The 15492-nt window shown below is 40.7% G+C and overlaps 1 protein-coding gene across 26 annotated transcripts in view; it reads left to right on the forward strand.

Moving 5' to 3' along the window:
* The window catches only part of sox6 (SRY-box transcription factor 6), a 147454-nt gene that overhangs the window by 84102 nt on the left and 47860 nt on the right, over nucleotides 1–15492 (forward strand). For all 26 annotated transcript variants that reach the window (XM_084404590.1, XM_084404583.1, XM_084404586.1 and 23 more), the window contains 2 exons: nucleotides 2113–2285; nucleotides 4125–4193. In XM_084404590.1, the coding sequence (XP_084260716.1) occupies nucleotides 2113–2285; nucleotides 4125–4193 (242 nt within the window). The remainder of the gene's footprint in view (nucleotides 1–2112; nucleotides 2286–4124; nucleotides 4194–15492) is intronic.

Raw genomic sequence — 15492 nt, forward strand, 5'->3', positions numbered from 1 at the left:
GTGAGAGAGAAGCAGGAAGACATTTTGGTAGCGGGGTGGGGTGTTAGGGGTGAGCTCTGGACAATCGAGCCGGAGACGAAACAATGGAGCCTCTGTTAGTATGCTACTTGTGTTTGTGCAGACCAGCACTCTGCATACACAGAACCTGTGCTGGGTCCTCCACAATCTGCGGCCTCTCTGTAAAACTTGGCTACTGTAACACGCATGCAATCGTTACCCCTCTCGCTCTCTCTCTCTCTCTCTCTCTCTCTCTCTATATATATATATATCTATATATATATATATATGTGTATGTTTGAAAAATGATAATTACGGAATGTATCCTTATGGAAGTGTAGTCCTGACTGTTGTATTTCATTACCGAGTGCAGCGGATTGTGTGATTGAAATGTGTGATTGAGTTGGAGGGTTGTCCAGAGAGCTCCTGAGTGGGCAGAATTGAGTCCAGATGTTTGCCCCTCAGTAGGATATGAGTCCTGTCCTCCCCCAGAGGCCCCTGAGATTCTCTGTTGGGAGGAGGGGCAAGTTATGCTATTTGACATCCAACAGCCCTTCTGACTTGGTGAAGTGTCTTTCCCTTCGTCCACTGAGAGATGCTCTGCCGCCCCCACCTCCTTCTGACTCTCTCTCTCCCCTTCTCTTTCTGAGCGTGCACGGGGGCAGATGTCAGTCCCGACAGCAGCAGCCACTAAATACGGCCGTTCATAGCTCAAGCCAAAGGTTAATAAAATCGGTAGCAAATGTATCAATTTTACAGATAAGCCATTCACAACAAGTGTAGTCTGCTGAATAAAAAGTCAATTCAGACCCAAGGAAACCACATGCAGTAGCAGTAAATGGGCGCTTTTCAGGTATCTTTTTTGAGAGAGAGGGTAAATAGAGAATTGCAGCCTCTCTCCTTTATTGCTGCCGTGCAGGCCCGGCCAGTAAATTGCTCTGAATGGGGGCTGGAGGTTGACAGGCCCTATTAAGACAAACGGCCTTCCTCATCAGAGACATAAAATAAATCAGGTGTTTAGTCAAATTAAAATAGTTGAACTAGAGCGGGCCCCAGGGAGCCGCTTCAGAGAAACTCAAGACAGATGTGGCCAGGGGAGCACAGGAAGACACCCAGGAAAGAATTTAACACTGAGCTGGCTGCTAGCCAAGCCAATCGTACTGTTCTCATGCAGCAGCAGGTTAGCCTACTGTCCGGAGGCAGGATCACTTAGCATTGATTAGCTTAAGGTACAGCGCAGCCTCATGGGAGGACGTGCAGGAGGCATGCACATTTTCTGGTGTGATTATGCTTTGGGTAGAGACACAAGAGAGATAATGAGAGAATACAGAGGTGACGGTGACCCTGTTTGAGAGAGGCATGTCAGCTCCAAGGTGTTTGTGTCTACTCCTCCCTTAATGAGAATTGAGAGCAGTCATTACATGGCAGCGCCTCCAGTCATGAGACTGTCGCCAGTACGCACACACACTTGCCCTGTATTGTCTGTCACTAATCTGCCACCTTCACCCGTTTTGTGACAGCTCCTCTTATTTAATAGGAACAATTCCATTCCTCACCATCTCTCAGAGAAGCCGCGATCACCAGAAGTGGAAAGAGAGAGAGTGAGGGACTCGCGACCTTCGCACTTTTATTGAATCCTTTCCGTTGTTATACTTGGGCTGTTTGGATGATACCATTCTCGGCTTTGAAGGAGCTAGAGTTTCCCTCCTGGACCGCCTTCTGTGGTCTTCAGGAATTCTCTTGACTGATACGTACTGTATCCGTTCGGATGCTCAGCATTTGCTGGCTCTGTCCTGCCCTCTCAAGAGAGAGAGAACTTGCTGATCCCATGAGCGTCTCGATTGTGGGAGCTTTTTATATCTCTGATGTGCAGATCAATTAACAAGGATCTGTTTTGCAGCACTTGCTTTGTTTGCTGTTCTGTCTCTAGGATAACTGACCTTTGCATTCATATAGAGACTATATTTAAGAGGTGAGGGACATCTGGCTGTTGTAACATGAGATGTAAACGTTTTCTTTTCACTGCTGTGAGAGTGTACAGGGTCATGGGGAGAAGACTTTGTTTCTGTTCTTGCCTTTGGTTTCTTTTGTTTGACTGCATGTGTTCTGTCGCAGGTACTCCAGAAAGTCTTGCAGAGAAGGAGCGACAGCTCTCCACCATGATCACACAGCTCATCAGCCTGCGAGAGCAGCTCCTGGCTGCCCATGATGAGCAGAAGAAACTGGCCGCCTCGCAGATGGAGAAACAACGTCAGCAAATGGAGCTAGCACGCCAACAGCAAGAGCAGGTGAGAATGTGCAAACCAGGGTGGAGCGCCATTCAGAAGTCAAAAGTCAGAATTCAATAAATCAGAATTAAAGTCTGTTCCTGAATCTGAATTTCGATAGCAAACAAGATGTAGAATTAAAATTTTAATTTGGAATGTACTGTATGGAAGTAAATTGGAAATAATTTGAAAATCAAAGAAATTTGAAACTGCAGGTTTTAACAAAAATTGTAATTGTTTTAATGTTTTACCCTTTGGAATTTGTCCTTAGTTTGTATATATCATCATATTTAATTCACTTTTAATTTAACATTTTAATTAATGTTAGTGAACCAGTGTGGGAGAACTTCATTTTCCAGAATCCATTAACTGTTTTGAATTTCAATTCAATTCAGTAAATTCCTCTTCCTGTCATTTAAATTCAACTTCACGTGGGATGTTGCCAATTCAGTTAAAATTCACAATCATTATTTAAAAGGAATGTATATGTCTTCATAATGTATATGTCCTATAAACCCAGTTGTTTTGTTTAAAGCTATCTAGTGAAGATATTATCAGCCATGCATCACATATTCTTATTTTACAGCCTCATTTATCAGAAAAAGCATTTAAAACAAAATTACTCTTATTTGCTTTTAAATTGGTAATGAGTCCTTCTATTTAGCAATTTACTATTTTGATTTAGTTTATGGCTTGATGTTTCCGATTTTTCCTTGATAAATCGGGCTCTGTGGTTGTGAGGATGGATGCACAAAGTAATGGTTATTGTAAATAATTGATAAAATATGGAAGCACGTAAATTGGTAGGGAAATTGATCACTATTAATTCAAACTTTGCATGAGAAGCATGTGTAGCTCAGTCAAATGAGGCGCACTGAAGGCATCAGCAGCTCATGAGCTCCGTTAATGTCGCGCAAGATGCATCTCCATCTTCACAGTTTTTTTTTTATGGTGAAACCATATAATTGCTGTCAATTTATTATGCAGATGAATAGGTGCATGTTAATGTGGTCTGCGTTTACCTGAAGCGGATACGCTAATTTCTGAATTCGTCCTATTAATGTCACCCGACTCTCCACATTAATATCCAACTTTATGAGGATTGTATCTTCATTGTATGCTCAGCTGATTTTAATAAACGGTTATTGCAGGAATTTACAGTTTCGCAAATGTTCAAGAATGCATCCCTTTCCATTAATGACAAACAAAATGGAGGGAGAGGATAGAAAAGAGCTAGAGAGAAAGGGAGGGGGAGGGAGGTAGGGGGAGCCTAAAGTTAGGATGTCATTTAGCCATCCAGACACGACACAGTAATTAACTGTTGACACTAGTGAAGAAGCCAGCACAAATTAATCCTGACACATTTGCAGACGGGTGATATCTTACAGTGAACACTTTGTAATTATATTTGAAAATGAAAATTAAATGACACTTAAACCTAGGCTGTCAGGCTAACTGAGGAGGAGGAACGGGGGAGTCTGCAGGGGCTTGGGGAGATGGAGAGAAAGGGAGGATGCAATGCGCTTAACGTCGAGAGCCCACCCTTGGGCAGACCCGGCCACTCCTAGGTTGCATAAACATGCCAGTCTTTCACCCTGTGGCGCATCGCCCCGGCCAGGCCTGGAGCTGGGTATAATAAACATTAGCAGGCCTCTGATTACAGTCATTAGGGTCAATTGGTGAACGAGAGATGTTACCCACAAGCTCTGATTGCATATATTATCTGTCTGCATAAATACATGGTACAATAAATCCAGTTGCTCTCTCATAGACTATGATAACGTACATCCTTTAATGTTTTAGGCCAGGGTTAAAGGTTTCTGACGGCGTTCAGCTAAATGAATCACTTTGCTTTCGCAGATTGCCAGACAACAGCAGCAACTTCTGCAGCAACAGCACAAAATCAATCTCCTCCAGCAGCAGATCCAGGTCAGTGCTTGACTTTCACGTCTTCATCTCCTCTTATGCGCTTCTGTCAAAAACCGTTACTTTGTTTTTAAAACTGTCATCAATCACGTTACAACTGTCACCAATCAGGATAATTGGCCAATGTTAATTCGGAAGGGGCTATAGATGGGTAGAATAATTATCACTCCCTAATTAATGAAGGAAGAGGAAAAAAAACTGAAATGAGAGAAAGCTTAATGACACCAAGTGGTGCCTGTTTGCATGTTTTGTGGAAAAGTGCCCTAAGGGTTTGAGACATGAAAGCCAGTGATAAATGCCTCTGAAATTACACCATCCCAGTGCGGTGACGTGGCAGCGGCTTTGGAAAAACAGCACAGGCGCTACTGTTAGCCCCGTTTCCCATTGTCCAATATTGGAAAAATCACTTTGCGTTCATTTGCTTGAACTCCGTTGCGGCCGACAATCCTGTAAACATACTGCGTTGACACGTAAATTGCACAAACCTTGCCTTTTGCAAATATTTGCTGCTTGCTTCAAGTCAGTTTGAGTGATCTTTTGAAGGTCTCTCTTTATAAGTGTGCTTCAAGAATAGGCTCATTGAAAGTTTGCTTTTTGCTTAAAATAATTGAATTGGATTAGTTGCAAAGTACACACTGTGGTCACCCAAATCCGTTTTCTCGCCACAAAGTGGATTGCACTTTTTCCCCCCTCCGTCAAGCAATTATATGAAATGAAACAAAATGGGAGAGGGAGAATAAAAAGATTGCTTACAAGAGTGCCATAAATAAATGTGATGTAAATGCGAAGAAAGAAGGGGGAAAGATGCAGCAGAAGAATGAGTGTGCCTTTGTGTGCGTGTGTGAGAGGGCTGTTGGTTTGTGTGGTATGTGGTGCTTCATCAAGCAAGGTTACCAGACCACCCAGTCAGAGACATGGACGTACACAAGCTGGTCAGTGGCAGTGGTCAAGGTCTTTACACACACTATACACATAAAAGCCAAGGGCAATGAAAGCAGCCCATGCCTGGAGATACTTTCTTCCTCTTATTTTTTTCCCACTTGCTTTCATTGGAGACAGGTACAACATTCCCCACTCCTCCTTTCTCTCCTAGATTCACACCCAATTCACCATGATGTCAGCTGGTCTTCTCTCACATTTTTCATCACATTTTACACACTTATTTCATTCTTTACCTCTCAGTCCTCACTTTTCACTCTCTATTTCACGTCTCATATCTTCCTGTGCATTTGACATGTACTTCAAAGCCCGTAAGCTTGAGGCCCTCAGAATGGAATCCAGGAGGTTTTCTTCTCAACGCTGTACCATTCATTGTGAGGTTACCCATCTGCCTTTCTTACTTTCTCTGCTCAGATGTGTCAGGTAAAAACAAACCACTGTCTTATTTACACAGCCCGAAGCGCGACAGATTTATAGCTCGGCAGTAAAACGTAAAACCTCTGTCAAGTGAAGTGCACTTCTCGAGAGAAAGACCCAATCTGTTAAAGGCTTGTGCTGTTGAAGAGCCCACAGAACTAGCCACTGTGCTACTAACGTCTGTTATGCGCACTCCACCGCGCCATGTGTGTGAAAATCAGCGCTCTTCACTTTTCAGTAGACAGGCCCCTACATGCTTACTGTCTGTTCAGACGGTAGCAGTGGAGTAAGAGTTTGTGTGAACAGTTTAATTACCTTTTTGAGTGGAAACTAGCGACAGAGCTCATCCTAAACACTATATTGTCATTCCTGCAGTGCACTGAAGAGTAGCTAACATAAGTAGCTATGTTAACATAACTTTTTTTGGCAGTATGACATGAGCTAAGCTGTCAAAATATTATAGCTTTTACTCTAGCAAGCTAGCCTTTCCAAAAAATAGAGATACAGCATAATAGTTTACTGTCATATTGTATTGTGCGCGCGCACCACCTTTCAAAAGTTTAGGGTCTTTCTAAAAAAAAAAGATTAATATTGGTATTCACCACAAACACATTAAATTGATCAAAAGTGACAGTAAAGAAATAATTTCTATTGCAAATTCTTTTGAATTTTCTATTCATTAAAAAAAAACTAAAAACAACAACATCAGTTTCCACAACTGTTTTCATCCTTGATAATACTAAGAAATGCTTATTGAGAACCAAATCAGCATATGATAATGATTTCTGAAGGATCATGTGACACTGAAGACTGGAGTAATAGCTGCTTAAAAAAAATCAGCTTTTGCCATCAAAGGAATACATTTTAAAAATATATAAAAAAAAAAAAAATAGAAAACAGATGTTTTAAATTGTAATATTTCAGAATATTACTTTTTACTGTATTTTTTATCAAATAAATGCATCCTTGGTGAGCTTAAGAGACGTTTTTAATGTATCACAGTTTTCAAACACAAAACAAAAGTAAAGTACACAAACATACAAAAGACAACATAAAGTCTAGGCCTAGTCCTCTTTCGTCCTTCACTGTTGTTGCTCCTTTTCTCCTCCTGGAGCTCCTCCATGAGAAACTCGAGGCTGGTGTGGCTCATTAGCACTCGCGCCACCGACCTCGCTCCGTTCCCACGGCTCTCGGCCCCGCCCTGCTTGCCACGTTTATTAGATCCATGTCATACATTGTGATTTGTAATGATCTTAATGGTCTGTAGCATGCATCAAACACAAGAGACAGTCTCTATCTGCTGCTGTTACACTGGGTTATAATCACAAATTTTAAGACCAGAACACGACCAGAAACGGACACCAAGAAAGTCAGGCTTAGGACCTGTATCTTATTATGCTTTTTTATCTTCTCTGACTTTGTTTTCATATATCATTACCATTGCCTCCCTTTGTGACCCATTTAACTTCCGTCTCTTGAGGCCATGGCTTGTCGTAAAGAAGAAGGAAAAGTCGTAAGGCAAGAGTACGATGCGATGGGAAGCGAGATGAGGAGGCTTGCTAATGCAGTTCTTTGGCACTCTGTTTTCATTAGAGCTAGCTCTACAAAAAATGCCCAGTGCTCTTAATATACAACAGCTTTTGAGTTAATTAGTACTCCAAACAAGCTCTTCAGCCTTCATGTAGAAGACGTAAAAGTTGAGTGGTAAAACAGCATGCAAGGATTGGGTTTCCCCGCTGTTAGCATGGAGCGTGTGCATGGTTTAAAGAGCCAGTCTCCCCATCAAAGCGCTACTGTTTTGGCTCACATGTTAAGCGGCGCTTTAGACCTTTATTGCTGATGTAACTGATCACATCACTGGATTCTGTAAACGGGACTGAACGGGGTCCAAATAAAACTATCAGGCATGTAACAAAATACAGCGCTGGCTCGGGAAAACCAGTTCTGGTTTTCTCCGGAGTTGTTTGGCACTGTCTGTTGCCCAAATCAAACCACTTTTAAATTGCCTTTCTCTCTGTTTCATCCTTTCACATTTTGTACAATGAGCTCAGAGAGACGGAGAGATTGAGACTTTGTCTTTTCAGGAATTACAATGTCACTTGTTTTAAAGATAACAGATGTTTAGATTACAGCGTTAGAGGCTTATCAGAACTTCAAGCTCAAGGTTTTACTTTCTTATTTATTTCTTTAGCCAAAAGCCTCTTGTTGAGAAATTTCATATGGCAACTAATTCCGTCCAGGGACCGGATTACTGTTATGTGACTGAAGCACAAACTTAAAAGCACCATCAGAGATTGAAGGAGAGGCTTAGGAACAATTAAAAACAAATGTCAAAGTAAATCTTGATCTGAAAGAGAAAATGTGTTACTTATGTAAGACAAGTAAAGCCGCACAAATAAGAACATGTAAAAGCCACCGCCTCCAACAGGAAGGCAAGCCTGTGTTGTTCTTAGCTGTTTAGAATCGGTATTAATCAAGCCGAGTGATTCGTGTTCAGCTGACCTGTTTACAAAGAGCCAGTCTCCTTGACAATTCAACTCTCTATTTTATTCGCCCTCGTACCATTAAAATCAGCTAAAATTGTGGATGGCTTCCTGTAGGAAAGAAATATCATATGTGAGAGATCTTTAATATCTTATTTCATTATCCTTGACAGAAATGAGTTTAAATAAACAGAAAATGGGTGCTTTAATTTTCTCTATACATACTGTATATAAAAAAAAGTTTTTTAGCCAAAGGAATATAATATGAAAAAATAAAATTAAGAAAATATCATTTATATAACAATAATTTATTTATTGATTTAAAAAAAATAATGTAATTTAAACCTCAGTTGTTTAAAACCCCTTTCCATTTCTCTCTCTCTTTTCAGATTGTTTTATTTGTTTTTCTTTTCTTTCTTTTTTGTTATTTCTTCCTTTTTGAGTTTCTTGGGCTAAAAACCAAAACAACACACTGATGAATGAATAGTCAAACAGTACTAAGTTCTTGACCAAAAGTTTGTTTAACGTAATGATATTGATATGTGAGTAATCACTTTCCTTTTTAAATTTCCTTTCCCCACTTTTGATTTGCCTGAACTGCCTACGATGATGACATAAGTCCGTGTATACGAGGATAATAAAGCCTTTTTGTATAAATCACAAAAAGGCTTTATTTTTCCAAGAGATTGTTAGGAGAGACTAGCCTGGGTTTCCCCATGCTGCCTTGAGCGCAGCGTGATTTTATTCACGCTGCTTGGCAGCCTGGACACCATGGACCAGATTTTCCCCTCAAAAAGGGAACCAATCACAGAACGGGGAGGAAGCAGCAAGACGATGACGACGTCTATGCGACACACCGAAGCAGTTTGTTTATATCTATGGATCCAACATGGCAGAAGACGCGAAGTTACCTTTCAATGCAGCCTTAGATAGTGTTCTAAGTAGTTTAGTCGCTGAACGCCATCGTGTACACATAAATCTCTGACCCATCGTCGTCTTCCTCGTCGAATTTCTGTCGCCCTACATACGTCATCTGGTATAATTGAAACGATTGGCTATGAGCTACGTACAGGCGCATTTGATAGACATTCGTAGCGCCCAATAAGCGGCTCTGGGCATTCGTAAACCACGCCTCAAATACGAGAAAATGAACATGTGGTTCCCAGACCACGTCTCAATGAGACGAGGTCTGACGTTAGCCAGGCTAAGGAGAGACTGTTCTATGTCCTCTGAGCTCATACATCTCTTACACTTAATACTTATGATTAAAGCTGCTGTACTTGGTTGAGATTTCAAAGGCCTGTACATGTGTGCATGTGTATTAGGTGCTATTGTCTCTCTCTGGGCTCTGTTTTGCGACGGCAGCTGTAAATTCCCAGGCTGGACTTGGAGATGATCTGGGCCGGGGTTGACGTGCATCTCAAGCAGAGTCTTGGCTCAGATCCAGGCATTCCTGCACGCTGGGGCTGGTACGATGTGAGCTGAGGTGACGTAGGGAGGAGAACACACAGGTGGAGGCAGGCTCATCTTATTGTATACACACATGCACAAACATCAAGAGAAGAATGATTCCCTCAAAGGTCAGCGTGAACTTTAGATACTGAGTTGAGGCGAGGCTGCGGTGTGTTTGAGGAAAAATTCCCGTTGAGATTAAACAACTCTTTCTCTACGAGAATCCCATTATGATGCTCATATACTGTCTCTCATATCACAGCAAACAAGAGTTTATTAGCTCCGATCTCCCTCCTCACACAGCGCGGCTATGAGAGACAGAGAGAGATAGTCACACTGAGCTGTGTTTGTCAACGGACAGAGATGCTGTTTGTCCGTGTAGGGCCATTGTTGTGCCGACGGTCGCTTCCTGTGTTTTAAAGCAGACCGCCGGTTCAAACACTCTGTCATTGTACAGGCCTGGTTCTACTTATCTAACCCCAGGGATCCACTTCCTCTTGCTACTCTACTGAGAGAAACCTCCACGTGGCTGTCTTCCGATGCCCCCCCCCCCTTCTTCCTCCCACCCGTCCTCCCCACCTCTCTCTCCCCTCTTTCTCCTGCCAGCACCGGCTGGATCACACAGACCTCTTGCTCTCCATCTCTTACCCTCTTCTGGCAATCGCCTTTTCTCGTTCACTTCTCTCATTCTTAGGTGGGATCTGTACACATTTTCTTGTTTTTTTTCCCCCTTCCAAAATTAATGCATTATACATTTAAATAACATACAAAATATTTTACGCAATTAATGTAGTATCCATTTTTTCCATCATCCTTTGGCAAGCGATCACGTTCTTATTCAATCGCAATAAGACTCAAAAGAGAATGCATTGCAGAGCTGGCGCGCACGTCTGTGAATCTCCCGTCTGTGTGACACACACGACTCGTACGCACAGAAAGCCGCATCAGACATCGCTTGAACAAACAAACACGCAAAATTATGCCAAAATGCACGATTTGTCGAGTATACTCGCAAGCACAGTCTTGAAGCGGTCATTGGATGCAAAATTCACTTTTATATGGTTTTTGTATATAAATGCGTCTTTGCAGTGTGGACACAACCACCATACAATGAAAAAAAATCCATTCACTCCTTTCTTTTTAATCCTCAAAAAGCCTAAACACTCTCAATAACCAGGCCGTTTGGATTTTCTGAGCAATATGATGTCATATTGCTCATGCTCCGCCCACGGCCACTGACGGACTGTCCCGTATTAGCATATTTCAGCCCTCAGCAATTTGTATACTGTCTGCCAAGGCAGCACTTTACGTGTCTTATGTTGAAACGCCCCATGGAAGAGAGGGGTGGGGTGAGCATTGCTCATTATCATTTAAAGAGACATGTACCGAAACGAGTCGCTGTGAACAGAGCTGTTTTTGAGGAGGTAAAAAGGGGGTTGTTTTACACAACCATTGAGGAATTTTAACCAAAGTATGTTACAAACTTTACATGAAGACCCTAAAGAATCATACCAACTTGTGGAAAATGGGCATCCGATGACCCCTTTAAATTAGGTAAATGAAGTCTTAAATGAACATAAAGAGTTGTGAGAAAATGGGATGCGTGTCAGGTACGCGTCATGTGCAGCAGGTCTCAAAGGGACAGCAGCCTAATAAACCTGCTGCTGTCTGTCATTTAGGATAATCAAAAAAAGAAAAAGAGAAAATCACTCACTGCTGTTGACTGAATTACTTTTGCAGCTTTAATAAGGATTGATCTATATTTCATTTATAATTTATACAGTGAAGACTGTGAAGTGTTTATTCAATTTCTGTATAGGTAGGAAGCCCTTTTAGACAAGGTTGCATGGGCCAAAAACTACGAAACTTTTTGGGCATTTTGACAGGGCAAGTCAAAATCTGAACTGGTCTGACTGGGCCAATAGAAAAAATTGAGACCTGATATATTGAAGGGCACAGGTAAATGTGACATTTATTATAATGGGTTTATGTGAAGATTGGTTTAAGTTCACTTATATTATATATTTAAATGCCTAATAAATCTTAAAACCTATAGCTTTCAATTATAGTGTAATGCTGAATGACTATAATTGCTACAATTAAGAAAAATTCATAGAGACATCAGTAGCAATATTGGTATCAGTGATACTGGCCTTCTTTCATAAAAAGATGACATTAAACAAATATTTAAAATATAGTCTTTGTTGTTTCTAAAATGTGAAAATTACAAATAAAAATGTATTAAAAACTTTAATTATTTTAAGTTATACTTTTTTTTCTTTTTTCTTTTTTTTTACTGATGTATTCACATCATTTTTTTCAAAGCGTTTTCAGTGTGCTATTATAGTAAGGAAAAACGAATTTAATCTTTACAGGTTGAGTAGCCGTTCCTTGTCCTTTGGAATTTCAAAGCTCACAAAGAGGAATAGAACTTTTTTCAATATGCAATTATAATGAGGAAAAATAAATTAAAGGAAGAGAGAGAATTTTTGTGTTCAGATATTTGTGTTTGAGTTTTTTGTTTTGTGGGTGCAGATTCCAAGCAGGCCTGTCTATTATCTCAATAATCACTTACTCCTACTATGTCGGGTTTTGTACATTCTCTTCAATATCAACACACTGACAGATGCCATTTGAAATAATTCTAGCTTTTGCAGATGTTTTTTTTATTTTATCATCTATTTATTTATTATCCACCACATTTAAATGAATATAATAATTCTACATTTTTTCAGTTCTGTGTTTTCCGTCGCTGTAGGATCTGCATTCCTGCTTAGTGGCAGAGGAGTGGCACTATTACAGCTAAAGCAGAAGCTGTTGTCAACATTCACTTCAAAGCAGGAAAGGTTCCCTCACATGTGGTTTTAAATGGTGTGGGGGAGCAGCAGGGAGCCTCTAAGGGTTAACTGATAATAGCTGCATCCAGCCACCAGATTAAAGATTCTTTTTAATTATACACAGCTAACCACCAGCATAGTGAAGCCAGACAGACTAAAGACGACTTGTGCAGATGATAGACACAATGTGCCAATGTGTTTTAAACAGTCTAAGAGGCCAGTGGAAGAGTGGGCCTTCAGGATATTTCTTTGTTCCTGTGGACTGACAGACAAATGTGTCTGTGTGTGTGTGAGACCGATCTCTCTCATATGTGTGCCATTTCCCCAGGCCACTGTGAGTTTGCTTCATAGCCCTGTTTATCAGTGGGAGAGGAGGCCAGGCTAAAGGGTTAATCAGAGCCAGGTCTCAAACACAAAACACACATGTCTGTATCTGTTGGTCATGACAAACTAATTTAATTGTAAATAATACAAAATTCTTGTGGTATTTTGACTGTGTAATAGTATTATATGATGCACACTCAAGAAGCTCGGCAGTTTGTCTGAGAATCTACACAGGTTGAAAAGCCGTTCTCTTCATCTTTTGGCATTTCAAAGCTCACAAACAGGGATGTAGGAATAATAGCAGTCTGTTCTGAGAAGTTGCATAATGGTGTTCAGGTCTCCCCTCTCAGTATTTTGCAGTGTAGTGACAGAATTCACAGAGGAAGTTGAACAAAAAGAAACCCTGTCTACACAGACAGAACAGAGCCTCCTAATTAAACACACAAGACTTTGAGGAACTCATTCGTTATGTCTTTTTCTGAGAGAAGAAAAGGTCTCTCTTTTTTTTTCTTCAGGATATGTGGGATATGTTCTTTTTTTCTTTAGTTTAGCTACTTTAGATAACCGAGTTGCTTATTAAAATAAAAGATCCAGAATAAATAAATGCTTTGTTTTTGTAGTTTTGCTGTTTACTTTATTTATTTTAGGGAGAAGGTCATATATTAAAATAGACTGTGGCCTGTTAAAATATTATTTTCCCTCTTTTTTTTTTTTCCTCTTTCCCTCCGGAATCCGTTTTAAGAGAATTGTAATCCAGTTACTATACGCCGGTTTCATCTCCTCTCAGTCATATTACAATCACCATTATTTAGCTGCTGCACATGAAGCTAATTACCATAGCTTTGTCTTTAGCCTAGAGCCATTTGGTTTGCCTTTTTAATTCAATGAACAACAATTAAATCCAATATTTCATTAAGCTCCCTCAAATGCACCAGGCGCCATATAATGGTGAATAATTCAGCTTGGGTTTTTTAGATAAATATAGGGGTGTCTAATTGAACAAAGATAATGCTCCTAATTTGCCTCTTGTTAGATGGTTTTGGTTGTCTCCCAGCACCCTTGTGATCTCTCATGCTAAAGTCTCATTTATGCAGAGACAGCGCTGAAAACAAGCTACGCTAAAAAAAAAGAATGTGTTGCCAATTAGCATTGTCTGCCAGGCAAATGGATTGTAATAAGGAAGGAAATGAGCGCGGGTGTGTGTTTACATCTCTGCGCACACACGTTTTCCTGCGTGCTAATGCCCTTCTCTTTATGGTGTGGAGTATGCTAGCTTCTCCTCCACCAGGATGAGGGCCATAACGGTCTCATCAAATCCTCTTGGCTTGTGCCCAGTGCGGCGGAGCCTGAAACGCGCTCATCCTCCATTTAGCGGAGACTGTTAGCTGATGAAGAGCCCAACATGCGAGAGTGGAGATAAAAGAAAGCGGTGACCCAACTCATTAGCCCCCTTTGATTTAATATATTGACACTTGGATACAAATAATTCCATTTAGTGTGCTTGGTTGGAGGTGGTGCGGGGGATCAATTTAATTAGTTATGAAATGTGACTTCTTGTCACAAAGCAGGAGAAACGCTGACGTTAAATAAAGTCATGTGCGGTTCGAACAATAAAGCTTCTGTAGGCCCGTTTTAAAACTTAATGACGCATAAAAATGGGCCTAATAGTTACATCCTCACCAACGGGCCATGATGCTTTTGATATTACTCTAATGGATCGACGAAGGTGGAACACTTAACACCAGCTCAAACAGTTTCGGAAATTACGAATATAAACAGTGATCGCCTGACTGAACGTTGATTGCTACAACTCTGTGCTTTCTGTTAGCAGCTAGATTTGTCTTTAGCATTTACTTTAACCGTATGATCAAATGAGGTTACAGAATCTTACCATTTAATAGAAGAGACAGCATTCAGCATTCATTTTTTTTTTTCAGTATGTTCAGGCTAAAGACCATGGTTCCAGTATATGGTCAGAGAGCACAACACAAAGACATACTTGTGTGGTTCCATATGTGATCATTACAAGTGACTGCTTAAAAATCAGCCTGTGTTTGTTCAATTTTGTCTGTTAGCTGCATATTATCTTCATGCTTTTTAATGATTTAGAAGCCATGAAAGGTTTTACGGCTTTCATTCCAAAATAATAATTCTGTCATCATTTACTCACCCTCATGTTCTTTCAAGCCTGTATGATTTTCTTTATTTTGTGGAACACAGAAGAAGATATTCTGAGAAATGTCTCCATGTTGCTTTGTCCATACAATGAAAGTCACTTTTGTCCAATGTTGTTTTGGACCCCATTGACTTTCATGGTACAGACCAAAACATTAGAATTAGTCTTAAGAATTGTGTGTGTTCCGCAGAAGAAAGAAAATCATACAGGTTTGGAACAACATGAGAGTGAGTAAATGATGACAGAATCTTTTCCCCCTGGGTATACTATCCCTTTAAAAATGTTGTGAGGAAGCAGGAGATAAACGTAGCTGAGACAGACCTGAATTCAGCTTGTATTAATAACGGTTAGTAACATTTAGCATCTGTGTACTGTGCTTAGTGACATTGACACTGGGTGTTAAAACAAAGTTATCATTGCTCTCATCTTAACTGCTCGTCATAAAAATCAGTGGCTGATTTACGATCCATGAGAGCGGTTTGCTGAGTCCAAACCTGGTCAACGGCGGTATAAAGCGGTCGCTGTCCGGCCAGCATCGACCCCTGAATCTCATCAGAATGCACCTGTCACTCGCCGCCGCACCACAAGCCTTCCCAGATCATGCTCGACGGACCTATACTTAGCTCTCATTGTGCCTGGGCCCTGCGAGAGGAAAAATATCAGTTGGTGGAGAA

This window comes from Rutilus rutilus (genome assembly GCF_951802725.1).
Source record: "Rutilus rutilus genome assembly, chromosome: 3".
NCBI classification, from domain to species: Eukaryota; Metazoa; Chordata; class Actinopteri; order Cypriniformes; family Leuciscidae; genus Rutilus; species Rutilus rutilus.